Source organism: Oncorhynchus gorbuscha, linkage group LG01 (genome assembly GCF_021184085.1).
Source record: "Oncorhynchus gorbuscha isolate QuinsamMale2020 ecotype Even-year linkage group LG01, OgorEven_v1.0, whole genome shotgun sequence".
Taxonomy (NCBI): Eukaryota; Metazoa; Chordata; class Actinopteri; order Salmoniformes; family Salmonidae; genus Oncorhynchus; species Oncorhynchus gorbuscha.
Genome location: NC_060173.1, coordinates 2,153,479 through 2,170,798, shown reverse-complemented (window position 1 = coordinate 2,170,798; position 17,320 = coordinate 2,153,479). Strand labels below are relative to the sequence as shown.

Sequence of the window (17,320 nt, the reverse complement as noted above, 5' to 3'; positions counted from 1 at the left end):
CCCCCCCACCTGAGACAGTGGTTCTAGACAGGCTGACCAAACTATCAAACTATTTGAAATATTTCAAATAGTATTTGCTCCCAGGTCTGGAAGGTCCCTGCTGGGGACCAGTGACCATGACTAAGGCAGGTGGGAAGGGAAGGGGTGTGGCCGGGACAGACCGAGAAACAGACAGGGATAGACCCTCCCTGCTACAGACCACCACACACACACATAGGGTGCAAACTGCTCCCAGCTACAGACACCACACAGTGTTCTCATTATCAATGAGTCTGTCAGTGATTCCCTCCCTGTTCCTTCCAACCACAGTCTAATAACAGACCACCCAGCATTGAGCCCTGAGCATTGACAACTGCCTGCTAACGTAACAGTGTATATTTAGACACCACAGTGTTTACACACACACACACACTCACTCCTCCCTGCTACAGAGACCACCACAGTGTTTATACACTGTCACTCCTCCCACACACAGAGACCACACACAGTGTTTAGAGTGTAGACCATCAGCCATCCCTGTACATAACAGCATTGACACCACTAGTTAGTACCTATTAAATCATTTATACACACTCACTCCCGCACAGCAGACACACACACAGAGAGAGTAGACCATAGCAGCAGCATCCTGTACATAACAGCATTGACACCACTAGTTAGTACCTATTAAATCATTTATCACGCACAGACCAAATGACTCTACAGGAAGTTGATCGCAATTGATTTGATTGCGCAGGGCCGGGATCAGACTTGTTAAAAACAAAAAAAACAGACAGTGTTTACAGTGCTGTCTCTCTCTCCTCCCTGCTACAGAGACCACCACAGTGTTTATAGTGTTGTCTCTCTCTCCTCCCTGCTACAGAGACCACCACAGTGTTTATAGTGCTGTCTCTCTCTCCTCCCTGCTACAGAGACCACCACAGTGTTTATAGTGTTGTCTCTGTCTCCTCCCTGCTACAGAGACCACCACAGTGTTTATAGTGTTGTCTCTCTCTCCTCCCTGCTACAGAGACCACCACAGTGTTTATAGTGTTGTCTCTCTCTCCTCCCTGCTACAGAGACCACCACAGTGTTTATAGTGCTGTCTCTCCTCCCTGCTACAGAGACCACCACAGTGTTTATAGTGTTGTCTCTGTCTCCTCCCTGCTACAGAGACCACCACAGTGGTTATAGTGTTGTCTCTCTCTCCTCCCTGCTACAGAGACCACCACAGTGTTTATAGTGTTGTCTCTCTCTCCTCCCTGCTACAGAGACCACCACAGTGTTTATAGTGTTGTCTCTCTCCCCTCCCTGCTACAGAGACCACCACAGTGTTTATAGTGTCATCTCTCCTCCCTGCTACAGAGACCACCACAGTGTTTATAGTGTTGTCTCTCTCTCCTCCCTGCTACAGAGACCACCACAGTGTTTATAGTGTTGTCTCTCCTCCCTGCTACAGAGACCACCACAGTGTTTATAGTGTTGTCTCTCTCTCCTCCCTGCTACAGAGACCACCACAGTGTTTATAGTGTTGTCTCTCCTCCCTGCTACAGAGACCACCACAGTGTTTATAGTGTTGTCTCTCTCTCCTCCCTGCTACAGAGACCACCACAGTGTTTATAGTGTTGTCTCTCTCTCCTCCCTGCTACAGAGACCACCACAGTGTTTATAGTGTTGTCTCTCTCTCCTCCCTGCTACAGAGACCACCACAGTGTTTATAGTGTTGTCTCTCTCTCCTCCCTGCTACAGAGACCACCACAGTGTTTATAGTGTTGTCTCTCTCTCCTCCCTGCTACAGAGACCACCACAGTGTTTATAGTGTTGTCTCTCTCTCCTCCCTGCTACAGAGACCACCACAGTGTTTATAGTGTTGTCTCTCTCTCCTCCCTGCTACAGAGACCACCACAGTGTTTATAGTGTTGTCTCTCTCTCCTCCCTGCTACAGAGACCACCACAGTGTTTATAGTGTTGTCTCTCTCTCCTCCCTGCTACAGAGACCACCACAGTGTTTATAGTGTTGTCTCTCTCTCCTCCCTGCTACAGAGACCACCACAGTGTTTATAGTGTTGTCTCTCCTCCCTGCTACAGAGACCACCACAGTGTTTATAGTGTTGTCTCTCTCTCCTCCCTGCTACAGAGACCACCACAGTGTTTATAGTGTTGTCTCTCTCTCCTCCCTGCTACAGAGACCACCACAGTGTTTATAGTGTTGTCTCTCCTCCCTGCTACAGAGACCACCACAGTGTTTATAGTGTTGTCTCTCTCTCCTCCCTGCTACAGAGACCACCACAGTGGTTATAGTGTTGTCTGTCTCTCCTCCCTGCTACAGAGACCACCACAGTGTTTATAGTGTTGTCTCTCTCTCCTCCCTGCTACAGAGACCACCACAGTGTTTATAGTGTTGTCTCTCTCTCCTCCCTGCTACAGAGACCACCACAGTGTTTATAGTGTTGTCTCTCTCCTCCCTGCTACAGAGACCACCACAGTGTTTATAGTGTTGTCTCTCTCTCCTCCCTGCTACAGAGACCACCACAGTGTTTATAGTGTTGTCTCTCTCTCCTCCCTGCTACAGAGACCACCACAGTGTTTATAGTGTTGTCTCTCTCTCCTCCCTGCTACAGAGACCACCACAGTGTTTATAGTGTTGTCTCTCCTCCCTGCTACAGAGACCACCACAGTGTTTATAGTGTTGTCTCTCTCTCCTCCCTGCTACAGAGACCACCACAGTGTTTATAGTGTTGTCTCTCCTCCCTGCTACAGAGACCACCACAGTGTTTATAGTGTTGTCTCTCCTCCCTGCTACAGAGACCACCACAGTGTTTATAGTGTTGTCTCTCTCCTCCCTGCTACAGAGACCACCACAGTGGTTATAGTGTTGTCTGTCTCTCCTCCCTGCTACAGAGACCACCACAGTGTTTATAGTGTCGTCTCTCTCTCCTCCCTGCTACAGAGACCACCACAGTGTTTATAGTGTTGTCTCTCCTCCTGCTAGAGACCACCACAGTGTTTATAGTGTTGTCTCTCTCCTCCCTGCTAGAGACCACCACAGTGGTTATAGTGTTGTCTGTCTCTCCTCCCTGCTACAGAGACCACCACAGTGTTTATAGTGTCGTCTCTCCTCCCTGCTACAGAGACCACCACAGTGTTTATAGTGTTGTCTGTCTCTCCTCCCTGCTACAGAGACCACCACAGTGTTTATAGTGTCGTCTCTCCTCCCTGCTACAGAGACCACCACAGTGTTTATAGTGTTGTCTCTCTCTCCTCCCTGCTACAGAGACCACCACAGTGTTTATAGTGTTGTCTGTCTCTCCTCCCTGCTACAGAGACCACCACAGTGTTTATAGTGTTGTCTCTCTCTCCTCCCTGCTACAGAGACCACCACAGTGTTTATAGTGTTGTCTCTCCTCCCTGCTACAGAGACCACCACAGTGTTTATAGTGTTGTCTCTCTCTCCTCCCTGCTACAGAGACCACCACAGTGTTTATAGTGTTGTCTCTCTCTCCTCCCTGCTACAGAGACCACCACAGTGTTTATAGTGTTGTCTCTCTCCTCCCTGTTACAGAGACCACCACAGTGTTTATAGTGTTGTCTCTCTCTCCTCCCTGCTACAGAGACCACCACAGTGTTTATAGTGTTGTCTCTCTCTCCTCCCTGCTACAGAGACCACCACAGTGTTTATAGTGCTGTCTCTCCTCCCTGCTACAGAGACCACCACAGTGTTTATAGTGTTGTCTCTCTCTCCTCCCTGCTGCAGAGACCACCACAGTGTTTATAGTGTTGTCTCTCTCTCCTCCCTGCTACAGAGACCACCACAGTGTTTATAGTGTTGTCTCTCTCTCCTCCCTGCTACAGAGACCACCACAGTGTTTATAGTGTTGTCTCTCTCTCCTCCCTGCTACAGAGACCACCACAGTGTTTATAGTGTTGTCTCTCCTCCCTGCTACAGAGACCACCACAGTGTTTATAGTGTTGTCTCTCTCTCCTCCCTGCTACAGAGACCACCACAGTGTTTATAGTGTTGTCTCTCTCTCCTCCCTGCTACAGAGACCACCACAGTGTTTATAGTGTTGTCTCTCCTCCCTGCTACAGAGACCACCACAGTGTTTATAGTGTTGTCTCTCTCTCCTCCCTGCTACAGAGACCACCACAGTGTTTATAGTGTTGTCCTCTCCTCCCTGCTACAGAGACCACCACAGTGTTTATAGTGTTGTCTCTCTCTCCTCCCTGCTACAGAGACCACCACAGTGTGTATAGTGTTGTCTCTCCTCCCTGCTACAGAGACCACCACAGTGTGTATAGTGTTGTCTCTCTCCTCCCTGCTACAGAGACCACCACAGTGTTTATAGTGTTGTCTCTCTCTCCTCCCTGCTACAGAGACCACCACAGTGTTTATAGTGTTGTCTCTCTCTCCTCCCTGCTACAGAGACCACCACAGTGTTTATTGGTGTTGTCTCTCTCTGTCCAAGTCCCTGAAGGTGCAACATAATCACAGTAATTTCAAACAGAAAAGTTCTGTTACCAAAAGCCTTTATTCGTTTAGGAAAAACATTCCCTATTCTCTCAATATTTTTGCATTGCATGCACATGTCCCCAATAGGGCCTGACTTACAAAATCACATCAAATAAATGTAAATGTTATTTTTCACAACCTTACCATGAACTGCTTTCTTATAAACCAACGAGCTTTAAAAAATAAAAAAGACATAAGTTAAAAATACACAAGTAAATAATTAATTAATAATTAAACAGCTACAGTAAAATAACAATGTGGAGGCTATATACAGGGTATTACGGTACAGAGTCAATGTGGAGACTATATACAGGCTGTTACGGTACAGAGTCAATGTGGAGACTATATACAGGTGGTACTGGTACAGAGTCAATGTGGAGACTATATACAGGGGTACTGGTACAGAGTCAATGTGGAGGCTATATACAGGGGTTACGGTACAGAGTCAATGTGGAGGCTATATACAGGGGGTACCGGTACAGAGTCAATGTGGAGGCTATATACAGGGGGTACCGGTACAGAGTCAATGTGGAGGCTATATACAGGGGGTACCGGTACAGAGTCAATGTGGAGGCTATATACAGGGGGTACCGGTACAGAGTCAATGTGGAGGCTATATACAGGGGTACCGGTACAGGGTCAATGTGGAGGCTATATACAGGGGGTACCGGTACAGAGTCAATGTGGAGGCTATATGCAGTGGGTACCGGTACAGAGTCAATGTGGAGGCTATATACAGGGGGTACCGGTACAGAGTCAATGTGGAGGCTATATACAGGGGGTACCGGTACAGAGTCAATGTGGAGGCTATATACAGGGGGTACCGGTACAGAGTCAATGTGGAGGCTATATACAGGGGGTACCGGTACAGAGTCAATGTGGAGGCTATATACAGGGGGTACAGGTACAGAGTCAATGTGGAGGCTATATACAGGGGGTACCGGTACAGAGTCAATGTGGAGGCTATATACAGGGGGTACAGGTACAGAGTCAATGTGGAGGCTATATACAGGGGGTACCGGTACAGAGTCAATGTGGAGGCTATATACAGGGGGTACCGGTACAGAGTCAATGTGGAGGCTATATACAGGGGGTACCGGTACAGAGTCAATGTGGAGGCTATATACAGGGGGTACCGGTACAGAGTCAATGTGGAGGCTATATACAGGGGGTACCGGTACAGAGTCAATGTGGAGGCTATATACAGGGGGTACCGGTACAGAGTCAATGTGGAGGCTATATACAGGGGGTACCGGTACAGAGTCAATGTGGAGGCTATATACAGGGGGTACCGGTACAGAGTCAATGTGGAGGCTATATACAGGGGGTACCGGTACAGAGTCAATGTGGATGCTATATACAGGGGGTACCGGTACAGAGTCAATGTGGAGGCTATATACAGGGTATTACGGTACAGAGTCAATGTGGAGGCTATATACAGGGGGTACCGGTACAGAGTCAATGTGGAGGCTATATACAGGGTATTACGGTACAGAGTCAATGTGGAGGCTATATACTGGGGGTACTAGTACAGAGTGTGGAGGCTATATACAGGGGGTACCGGTACAGAGTCAATGTGGAGGCTATATACAGGGTATTACGGTACAGAGTTAATGTGGAGGCTATATACTGGGGGTACTGGTACAGAGTCAATGTGGAGGCTATATACAGGGTATTACGGTACAGAGTCAATGTGGAGGCTATATACAGGGTATTACGGTACAGAGTCAATGTGGAGGCCATATACAGGGGGTACCGGTACAGAGTCAATGTGGAGGCTATATACAGGGTATTACGGTACAGAGTCAATGTGGAGGCTATATACAGGGGGTACTGGTACAGAGTCAATGTGGAGGCTATATACAGGGGGTACTGGTACAGAGTCAATGTGGAGGCTATATACAGGGGGTACTGGTACAGAGTCAGTGTGGAAGCTATATACAGGGGGTACTGGTACAGAGTCAATGTGGAGGCTATATACAGGGGGTACTGGTACAGAGTCAGTGTGGAGGCTATATACAGGGTGTTACGGTACAGAGTCAATGTGGAGGCTATATACAGGGGGTACTGGTACAGAGTCAGTGTGGAGGCTATATACAGGGTGTTATGATACAGAGTCAATGTGGAGGCTATATACAGGGTGTTACGGTACAGAGTCAATGTGGAGGCTATATACTGGGGGTACTGGTACAGAGTCAGTGTGGAGGCTATATACAGGGTGTTACGGTACAGAGTCAATGTGGAGGCTATATACTGGGTGTTACGGTACAGAGTCAATGTGGAGGCTATATACAGGGGGTGTTACCAGTACAGAGTCCATGTGGAGGCTATATACAGGGGGTACCAGTACAGAGTCAATGTGGAGGCTATATACAGGGGGTACGGTACAGAGTCAATGTGCGGGGGCACCGGTTAGTTTCTATAGCATATAATCACATCAATAAATTGGTTGTAACAAACTCCAACACCCTAACCTGTGACAGAAAAAATGGATGAGGAGGACAAGAAAAAGAAACTCAAAACGGGGAATGTTTACTGGTTGCTCAGACGGAATAGGGGAAGTCCGTAACTCGTGGTAAAACTGTAGACCAAGAGACCAGAGCTCCGCGTTACGACAAACAGATCATGTTAGAACACAGTCTTTTCCCCCGGGACCATTTGGAACGGCGAAAATAAATGTAGAATAAGCTTCTTTTTTTATTGTAAAGCCTTTAATACAGCAAAAAAGTAGCACGCAACCGTGAATCCAATGCCTGGTTTATTTATTAGTTATGAAAAGAATTCAAGTCTGGTATGCTGTGTGATGACATGAATGACTGGTATGCTGTGTGATGACATGAATGACTGGTATGCTGTGTGATGACATGAATGACTGGTATGCTGTGTGATGACATGAATGACTGGTATGCTGTGTGATGACATGAATGACTGGTATGCTGTGTGATGACATGAATGACTGGTATGCTGTGTGATGACATGAATGACTGGTATGCTGTGTGATGACATGAATGACTGGTATGCTGTGTGATGACATGAATGACTGGTATGCTGTGTGATGACATGAATGACTGGTATGCTGTGTGATGACATGAATGACTGGTATGCTGTGTGATGACATGAATGACTGGTATGCTGTGTGATGACATGAATGACTGGTATGCTGTGTGATGACATGAATGACTGGTATGCTGTGTGATGACATGAATGAATGGTTAATGCAGTAGCCTACTGTATATATTAAAATATAGGCCTAAGTTACTGTATTAACAGAAGCTACACAGGAAGCTCTCTCAGGCCTACAGCTGGTTATACAAGGATACTATACTAAACATAATGATACCGACATGTCTGATGAGTATAATGATGCCCAGAAGAGGAAGTGTATAGGAGTGAGAGCTGCATGTCCTACAGTACGATGTGATCAACAGGTGCTGTTACATTACAGTATTATAACAGAACAGTGTAAACAACACTAAATACATTATACGTAATCCCAGAGAGTCTAATGAGAGGGGGGATAAGGCTTGGTTACAAGCAAAGATTAGAAACAGACGAAATTTGTGAAATTGTTTAAATCCGACATGTTGTGGTTGTTGGTGCTCAGGGAATCAGTAGGCTATTAAACAAACACAGGCAACAAGCAGGATCTGTCTTATTTCTGTAGATATACAGAAATATATTTATAATTGATTTGTATACTGAGCATTCAGAAAGTATTCATACACCTGGACACATTACGGCCTTATTCTAAAATGTTTTCCCTCATCAATCTACACACAATACCCCACGATGACATCACAATACCCCACGATGACATCACAATACCCCACGATGACATCACAATACCCCACGATGACATCACAATACCCCACGATGACATCACAATACCCCACGATGACATCACAATACCCCACGATGACAAAGTGAAAACATTTTTGCAAATGTATAAAAACTAAAAACAGAAAAAGTACTCAGACCCTTTTGCTATGAGACTCTAAATTAAGGTCAGGGGCATCCTGTTGCTATTGATCATTCTTGATCAATCTGTCATGACTTCAAATGATTGGACACGATTTGGAAAGTCAGTTAAGAACAAATTCTTATTTACAACCGGCCAAACCCGGACGACGCTGGGCCAATTGTGCGTCGCCTTTGGGACTCCCAATCATGGATGGTTGTGATACATCTTAGAATTGAACCAGGGTCTGTAGTGACGCCTCTAGCACTGAGATGCACTGCCAGAGCTTCCTGACAGTTCAGGTCTGGTCTGGTCTGGTAGAACAGCCAGGGCTTCCTGAAAGTTCAGGTCTGGCCTGGTCTGGTAGAACAGCCATGGCTTCCTGACAGTTCAGGTCTGGTCTGGTCTGGTAGAACAGCCATGGCTTCCTGACAGTTCAGGTCTGGTCTGGTCTGGTAGAACAGCCATGGCTTCCTGAATGTTCAGGTCTGGTCTGGTCTGATAGAACTGCCAGGGCTTCCTGACAGTTCAGGTCTGGTCTGGTCTGGTAGAACAGCAATGGCTTCCTGACAGTTCAGGTCTGGTCTGGTCTGGTAGAACAGCCATGGCTTCCTGAATGTTCAGGTCTGGTCTGGTCTGATAGAACTGCCAGGGCTTCCTGACAGTTCAGGTCTGGTCTGGTCTGGTAGAACTGCCAGGGCTTCCTGACAGTTCAGGTCTGGTCTGATAGAACAGCCAGGGCTTCCTGACAGTTCAGGTCTGGTCTGGTCTGGTAGAACAGCCAGGGCTTTCTGAAAGTTCAGGTCTGGTCTGGTCTGATAGAACAGCCAGGGCTTCCTGACAGTTCAGGTCTGGTCTGGTCTGGTAGAACAGCCAGGGCTTTCTGAAAGTTCAGGTCTGGTCTGGTCTGATAGAACAGCCAGGGCTTCCTGACAGTTCAGGTCTGGTCTGGTCTGGTAGAACAGCCAGGGCTTCCTGACAGTTCAGGTCTGGTCTGGTCTGGTAGAACAGCCAGGGCTTTTTGAAAGTTCAGGTCTGGTCTGGTCTGATAGAACAGCCAGGGCTTCCTGACAGTTCAGGTCTGGTCTGGTCTGGTAGAACAGCCAGGGCTTTCTGACAGTTCAGGTCTGGTCTGGTCTGATAGAACAGCCAGGGCTTCCTGACAGTTCAGGTCTGGTCTGGTCTGTAGAACAGCCAGGGCTTCCTGACAGTTCAGGTCTGGTCTGGTCTGAGAACAGCCAGGGCTTCCTGACAGTTCAGGTCTGGTCTGGTCTGATAGAACAGCCAGGGCTTCCTGACAGTTCAGGTCTGGTCTGGTAGAACAGCCAGGGATTCCTGACAGTTCTGGTCTGGTCTGATAGAACAGCCAGGGCTTCCTGAAAGTTCAGGTCTGGTCTGGTCTGATAGAACAGCCAGGGCTTCCTGAAAGTTCAGGTCTGGTCTGGTCTGGTAGAACAGCCAGGGCTTCCTGACAGTTCAGTTCAGGTCTGGTCTGATAGAACAGCCAGGGCTTCCTGAAAGTTCAGGTCTGGTCTGGTCTGGTAGAACAGCCAGGGCTTCCTGACAGTTCAGTTCAGGTCTGGTCTGATAGAACAGCCAGGGCTTCCTGACAGTTCAGTTCTGGTCTGATAGAACAGCCAGGGCTTCCTGACAGTTCAGGTCTGGTCTGATAGAACAGCCAGGGCTTCCTGACAGTTCAGGTCTGGTCTGATAGAACAGCCAGGGCTTCCTGACAGTTCAGTTCTGGTCTGGTCTGATAGAACAGCCAGGGCTTCCTGACAGTTCAGGTCTGGTCTGATAGAACAGCCAGGGCTTCCTGACAGTTCAGGTCTGGTCTGGTCTGGTAGAACAGCCAGGGCTTCCTGAATGTTATCTAGTTAGTGGATGGACCATTCTTATGATTCCACTGTACATTTACAGTTTTTAACGGAGATTTTTTTGGGCGGCAATTTAAACCATTAACAATCAGTAATATTATAAATACTTAATGAACTAATAAATAAAAGGACATTTCTGGAATCTGTTCCAAACCCTTACCAGGTATTTGACTCATACTCGCATATTAATGCTCAGGCCACAGGTAAGATCACATGCTGATGGGTAACTATAGTACAAATACACTTATCATAAAACACTGCAGTTCACACACACACACACACACACACACACACACACACACACACACACACACACACACACACACACACACACACACACACACACACACACACACAAACATGCTCCGGTCCATATCTTACCGTATAGAGCCTTGGCGCCCATCTTGCTGTCAGATCTGGCCACCCCACTGCAGAGAGAGGAAGAGCAGAAGGAGGATGAGGAGTTACCAGGGTTACGTTGTCTGCCCTTCATCGCTTCAAACTGGTTTCTCCAGCTCTTCCTAATATCAGTATCACAATGTGCTACAAACACTATCTATTCCTAATCAGTCTGATACAGCCAGAGAGTGTCCCAGCTAGCAGAATGGACAGCACTGGAAGACTGTCTCATATACTGACCAGATGGCCCAGAGAGAGGGGAAGTGTGGGAGGGGACTTGGAGAGAGAGAGAGAGAGGAAGTGTGGGAGGGGACTTGGAGAGAGAGAGAGAGAGGAAGTGTGGGAGGGGACTTGGAGAGAGAGAGAGAGGGGAAGTGTGGGAGGGGACTTGGAGAGAGAGAGGGGAAGTGTGGGAGGGTACTTGGAGAGAGAGAGGGGAAGTGTGGGAGGGTACTTGGAGAGAGAGAGAGGGGAAGTGTGGGAGGGTACTTGGAGAGAGAGAGAGAGAGAGGGGAAGTGTGGGAGGGGACTTGGAGAGAGAGAGGGGAAGTGTGGGAGGGGACTTGGAGAGAGAGAGGGGAAGTGTGGGAGGGGACTTGAGAGAGAGAGGGGAAGTGTGGGAGGGTACTTGGAGAGAGAGAGAGAGGGGAAGTGTGGGAGGGTACTTGGAGAGAGAGAGAGAGAGAGAGAGAGAGAGAGAGGGGAAGTGTGGGAGGGTACTTGGAGAGAGAGAGAGAGAGAGGGGAAGTGTGGGAGGGGACTTGGAGAGAGAGAGGGGAAGTGTGGGAGGGGACTTGGAGAGAGAGAGGGGAAGTGTGGGAGGGGACTTGGAGAGAGAGAGGGGAAGTGTGGGAGGGGACTTGGAGAGAGAGAGGGGAAGTGTGGGAGGGGACTTAGAGAGAGAGAGAGGAAGTGTGGGAGGGGACTTAGAGAGAGAGAGAGAGAGAGAGAGAGGGGAAGTGTGGGAGGGGACTTGGAGAGAGAGAGAGAGAGAGAGAGAGGGGAAGTGTGGGAGGGGACTTGAGAGAGAGAGAGAGAGAGAGAGAGAGAGAGGGGAAGTGTGGGAGGGGACTTGGAGAGAGAGAGAGAGAGAGAGAGAGAGAGAGAGAGAGAGGGAGAGAGAGGGGGAAGTGTGGGAGTGGACTTGGAGAGAGAGAGAGAGGGTGGAAGTGTGGGAGGGGACTTGGAGAGAGAGAGAGAGGGGGTGGGAGGGGACTTGGAGAGAGAGAGGGGATGTGGGAGGGGACTTGAGAGAGAGGGGGAAGTGTGGGAGGGGACTTGAGAGAGAGGGGGAAGTGTGGGAGGGGACTTGGAGAGAGAGAGAGAGAGGACGGGGGTGGGAGGGGACTTGGAGAGAGAGAGGGGAAGTGTGGGAGGGGACTTGAGAGAGAGGGGGAAGTGTGGGAGGGGACTTGAGAGAGAGAGAGAGAGAGAGGAGGAGGGGGTGGGAGGGGACTTGGAGAGAGAGAGGGGAAGTGTGGGAGGGGACTTGGAGAGAAAGGGAGGAAGTGTGGGAGGGGACTTGGAGAGAGAGAGAGAGAGAGAGAGGAGGGGGTGGGAGGGGACTTGGAGAGAGAGAGAGGGGAAGTGTGGGAGGGGACTTGGAGAGAAAGGGAGGAAGTGTGGGAGGGGACTTTGAGAGAGAGAGACAGAGAGAGAGGAGGGGGTGGGAGGGGACTTGAGAGAGAGAGAGGGGAAGTGTGGGAGGGGACTTGGAGAGAAAGGGAGGGAAGTGTGGGAGGGGACTTTGGAGAGAGAGAGAGGGGAAGTGTGGGAGGGGACTTTGGAGAGAGAGAGAGAGAGAGAGAGGAGGGGGTGGGAGGGGACTTGGAGAGAGAGAGAGGGGAAGTGTGGGAGGGGACTTGGAGAGAAAGGGAGGAAGTGTGGGAGGGGACTTTGGAGAGAGAGAGAGGGGAAGTGTGGGAGGGGACTTTGGAGAGAGAGAGAGAGAGAGAGAGAGGAGGGGGTGGGAGGGGACTTGGAGAGAGAGAGAGGGGAAGTGTGGGAGGGGACTTGGAGAGAAAGGGAGGAAGTGTGGGAGGGGACTTGGAGAGAGAGAGAGAGAGAGAGAGAGGAGGGGGTGGGAGGGGACTTGGAGAGAGAGAGAGGGGAAGTGTGGGAGGGGACTTGGAGAGAAAGGGAGGAAGTGTGGGAGGGGACTTTGGAGAGAGAGAGACAGAGAGAGAGGAGGGGGTGGGAGGGGACTTGGAGAGAGAGAGAGGGGAAGTGGGAGGGGACTTGGAGAGAAAGGGAGGAAGTGTGGGAGGGGACTTTGGAGAGAGAGAGAGGGGAAGTGTGGGAGGGGACTTTGGAGAGAGAGAGAGAGAGAGAGGAGGGGGGTGGGAGGGGACTTGGAGAGAGAGAGAGGGGAAGTGTGGGAGGGGACTTGGAGAGAAAGGGAGGAAGTGTGGGAGGGGACTTTGGAGAGAGAGAGACAGAGAGAGAGGAGGGGGTGGGAGGGGACTTGGAGAGAGAGAGAGGGGAAGTGTGGGAGGGGACTTGGAGAGAAAGGGAGGAAGTGTGGGAGGGGACTTGAGAGAGAGAGAGAGAGAGAGAGGAGGGGGTGGGAGGGGACTTGGAGAGAGAGAGAGGGGAAGTGTGGGAGGGGACTTGGAGAGAAAGGGAGGAAGTGTGGGAGGGGACTTTGGAGAGAGAGAGACAGAGAGAGAGGAGGGGGTGGGAGGGGACTTGGAGAGAGAGAGAGGGGAAGTGTGGGAGGGGACTTGGAGAGAAAGGGAGGAAGTGTGGGAGGGGACTTTGGAGAGAGAGAGAGGGAAGTGTGGGAGGGGACTTTGGAGAGAGAGAGAGAGGAAGTGTGGGAGGGGACTTTGGAGAGAGAGGAGGGGAAGTGTGGGAGGGGACTTTGGAGAGAGAGAGAGAGGGGAAGTGTGGGAGGGGACTTTGGAGAGAGAGAGAGAGAGAGAGAGAGAGAGAGAGAGAGAGAGAGGAGAGAGAGAGGGAGGGACTTTGGAGAGAGAGAGAGAGAGAGAGAGAGGGTGGAAGTGTGGGAGGGGACTTTTGAGAGAGACAGAGAGAGAGGGGAAGTGTGGGAGGGGACTTGGAGAGAGGGGGGAAGTGTGGGAGGGACTTGAGAGAGAGAGAGAGAGAGGGGAAGTGGGAGGGGACTTGGAGAGAGCGAGAGAGAGAGGGGGAAGTGTGGGAGTGGACTTGGAGAGAGAGAGGGGAAGTGTGGGAGGGGACTTAGAGAGAGAGAGAGGAAGTATGGGAGGGGACTTAGAGAGAGAGAGAGGAGGAAGTGTGGGAGGGGACTTAGAGAGAGAGAGAGAGAGAGAGAGGGGAAGTGTGGGAGGGGACTTGGAGAGAGAGAGAGAGAGAGAGAGGAGAGGGAGAGAGAGAGAGGGGAAGTGTGGGAGGGGACTTGGAGAGAGAGAGAGAGAGAGAGAGAGAGAGAGGGGAAGTGTGGGAGGGGACTTGGAGAGAGAGAGAGAGAGAGAGAGAGAGAGAGAGAGAGAGAGAGGGGGAAGTGTGGGAGGGGACTTGGAGAGAGAGAGAGAGAGAGAGAGAGAGAGAGGGGAAGGTGGGAGGGGACTTGAGAGAGAGAGAGAGAGAGAGAGAGAGAGAGAGAGGGGAAGTGTGGGAGGGGACTTGAGAGAGAGAGAGAGAGAGAGAGAGAGAGAGAGAGAGAGAGAGAGAGAGAGAGAGGAGACTTGGAGAGAGACTTGGAGAGAGAGGGTGGAAGTGTGGGAGGGGACTTGGAGAGAGAGAGAGAGAGAGAAAGAGAGAGAGAGAGAGAGGGGAAGTGTGGGAGGGACTTAGAGAGAGAGAGAGAGAGAGAGAGAGAGAGGGGAAGTGTGGGAGGGGACTTGAGAGAGAGAGAGAGAGAGAGAGAGAGGGGAAGTGTGGGAGGGGACTTGGAGAGAGAGAGAGAGAGAGAGAGAGAGAGGGGAAGTGTGGGAGGGGACTTGGAGAGAGAGAGAGAGAGAGAGAGAGAGGAGAGAGAGAGAGAGGGAGAGGGACTTTTGAGAGAGAGAGAGAGAGAGGGGAAGTGTGGGAGGGGACTTGGAGAGAGAGAGGGGGAAGTGTGGGAGGGGACTTGAGAGAGAGAGAGAGAGAAGGGGGTGGGAGGGGACTTGGAGAGAGAGAGGGGGAAGTGTGGGAGGGGACTTGAGAGAGAGGGGGAAGTGTGGGAGGGGACTTGAGAGAGAGGGGGAAGTGTGGGAGGGGACTTAGAGAGAGAGAGGGAGGGGGAAGTGTGGGAGGGGACTTGAGAGAGAGAGGAGGGGGAAGTGTGGGAGGGGACTTGGAGAGAGAGAGAGAGAGAGGAGGGGGTGGGAGGGGACTTGGAGAGAGAGAGGGGGAAGTGTGGGAGTGGACTTGGAGAGAGAGAGGGGGAAGTGTGGGTGTGGACTTGAGAGAGAGAGAGAGAGGGGGAAATGTGGGAGGGGACTTGGAGAGAGAGAGAGAGAGAGAGAGAGAGAGAGAGAGAGAGAGAGGGGGGGAGTGTGGGAGTGGACTTGGAGAGAGAGAGTGGAAGTGTGGGAGGGGAATTGGAGAGAGAGAGGGGAAGTGTGGGAGGGGACTTGGAGAGAGAGAGGGGAAGTGTGGGAGGGGACTTGGAGAGAGAGAGGGGAAGTGTGGGAGGGGACTTGGAGAGAGAGAGAGGAAGTGTGGGAGGGACTTGGAGAGAGAGAGAGGAAGTGTGGGAGGGGACTTGGAGAGAGAGAGAGGAAGTGTGGGAGGGGACTTGGAGAGAGAGAGAGAGAGAGGGAGGGGCCTTGGAGAGAGAGAGAGAGAGAGAGAGGGGAAGTGTGGGAGGGGCCTTGGAGAGAGAGAGGGAAGTGTGGGAGGGGCCTTGGAGAGAGAGAGGGGAAGTGTGGGAGGGGCCTTGGAGAGAGAGAGGGGAAGTGTGGGAGGGGCCTTGGAGAGAGAGAGGGGAAGTGTGGGAGGGGCCTTGGAGAGAGAGAGGGGAAGTGTGGGAGGGGCCTTGGAGAGAGAGAGGGGAAGTGTGGGAGGGGCCTTGGAGAGAGAGAGAGAGAGAGAGAGAGGGGAAGTGTGGGAGGGGCCTTGAGAGAGAGAGAGAGGGGAAGTGTGGGAGGGGACTTGAGAGAGAGAGAGAGAGAGAGAGAGACAGAGAGAGAGGGGTGAAGTGTGGGAGTGGACTTGAGAGAGAGAGAGAGAGAGAGAGGGGGAAGTGTGGGAGGGGACTTGGAGAGAGAGAGAGAGAGGGGGTGGGAGGGGACTTGAGAGAGATGGGGGAAGTGTGGGAGGGGACTTGGAGAGAGAGAGAGAGAGGAGGGGGTGGGAGGGGACTTGGAGAGAGAGAGGGAGGAAGTGTGGGAGGGGACTTGGAGAGAGAGAGGGAGGGGGAAGTGTGGGAGGGGACTTGGAGAGAGAGAGAGAGGGGGGTGTGGGAGGGGACTTGAGAGAGAGAGAGGGGAAGTGTGGGAGGGGACTTGGAGAGAAAGGGAGGAAGTGTGGGAGGGGACTTGGAGAGAGAGAGAGAGGAAGTGTGGGAGGGGACTTTGGAGAGAGAGAGAGAGGAAGTGTGGGAGGGGACTTTGGAGAGAGAGAGAGAGGGGAAGTGTGGGAGGGGACTTTGGAGAGAGAGAGAGAGAGAGAGAGAGAGAGAGAGAGAGAGAGGAAGTGTGGGAGGGGACTTGGAGAGAGAGAGAGAGAGAGAGAGAGAAGTGTGGGAGGGGACTTGGAGAGAGAGAGAGAGAGCGAGAGAGAGAGAGAGAGAGAGAGAGAGAGAGAGAGAGAGAGAGAGAGAGAGAGAGTTTGAGGAAGTGTGGGAGGGGACTTGGAGAGAGAGAGAGAGAGAGAGAGAGAGAGAGAGAGAGAGAGAGAGAGAGAGAGAGAGAGAGAGAGAGAGTTTGAGGAAGTGTGGGAGGGGACTTGAGAGAGAGAGAGAGAGAGAGAGAGAGAGAGAGAGAGAGAGAGAGAGAGAGAGAGAGAGAGAGAGAGAGAGAGTTTGAGGAAGTGTGGGAGGGGACTTGGGAGAGAGAGAGAGAGAGAGAGAGAGAGAGAGAGAGAGAGAGAGAGAGAGAGAGAGAGAGGAAGTGTGGGAGGGGACTTGAGAGAGAGAGAGAGAGAGAGAGAGAGAGAGAGAGAGAGAGAGAGAGAGAGAGAGAGAGAGAGAGAGAGAGAGTTTGAGGAAGTGTGGGAGGGGACTTGGAGAGAGAGAGAGAGAGAGAGAGAGAGAGAGAGAGAGAGAGAGAGAGAGGGTGGAAGTGTGGGAGGGGACTTTTGAGAGAGACAGAGAGAGAGGAGAAGTGTGGGAGGGGACTTGGAGAGAGGGGGGGGAAGTGTGGGAGTGGACTTGAGAGAGAGAGAGAGAGAGAGAGAAGGGGAAGTATGGGAGGGGACTTGGAGAGAGCGAGAGAGAGAGGGGGAAGTGTGGGAGTGGACTTGGCGAGAGAGAGAGAGAGAGAGAGTGGGGAAGTGGACTTGGAGAGAGAGAGAAAGGGGGAAGTGTGGGAGTGGACTTGGAGAGAGAGAGAGAGAGAGAGAGAGAGGGGAAGTGGACTTGGAGAGAGAGAGAAAGGGGGGAAGTGTGGGAGTGGACTTGGAGAGAGAGGGGAGGGAGTGTGGGAGTGGACTTGAGAGAGAGAGTGCAAGACAGAGGAAGAGAGAGGG

At 51.1% G+C, this 17,320-nt stretch overlaps 1 protein-coding gene across 1 annotated transcript in view; it reads right to left on the bottom strand.

Annotated features, from left to right (window-relative positions):
- eps8l2 (EPS8 like 2) overlaps positions 1–17,320 on the bottom strand; it is a 143,856-nt gene that overhangs the window by 98,955 nt on the left and 27,581 nt on the right. The window contains exon 3 of the mRNA XM_046342961.1: positions 10,706–10,752. Within this exon, the coding sequence (XP_046198917.1) occupies positions 10,706–10,752 (47 nt within the window). The remainder of the gene's footprint in view (positions 1–10,705; positions 10,753–17,320) is intronic.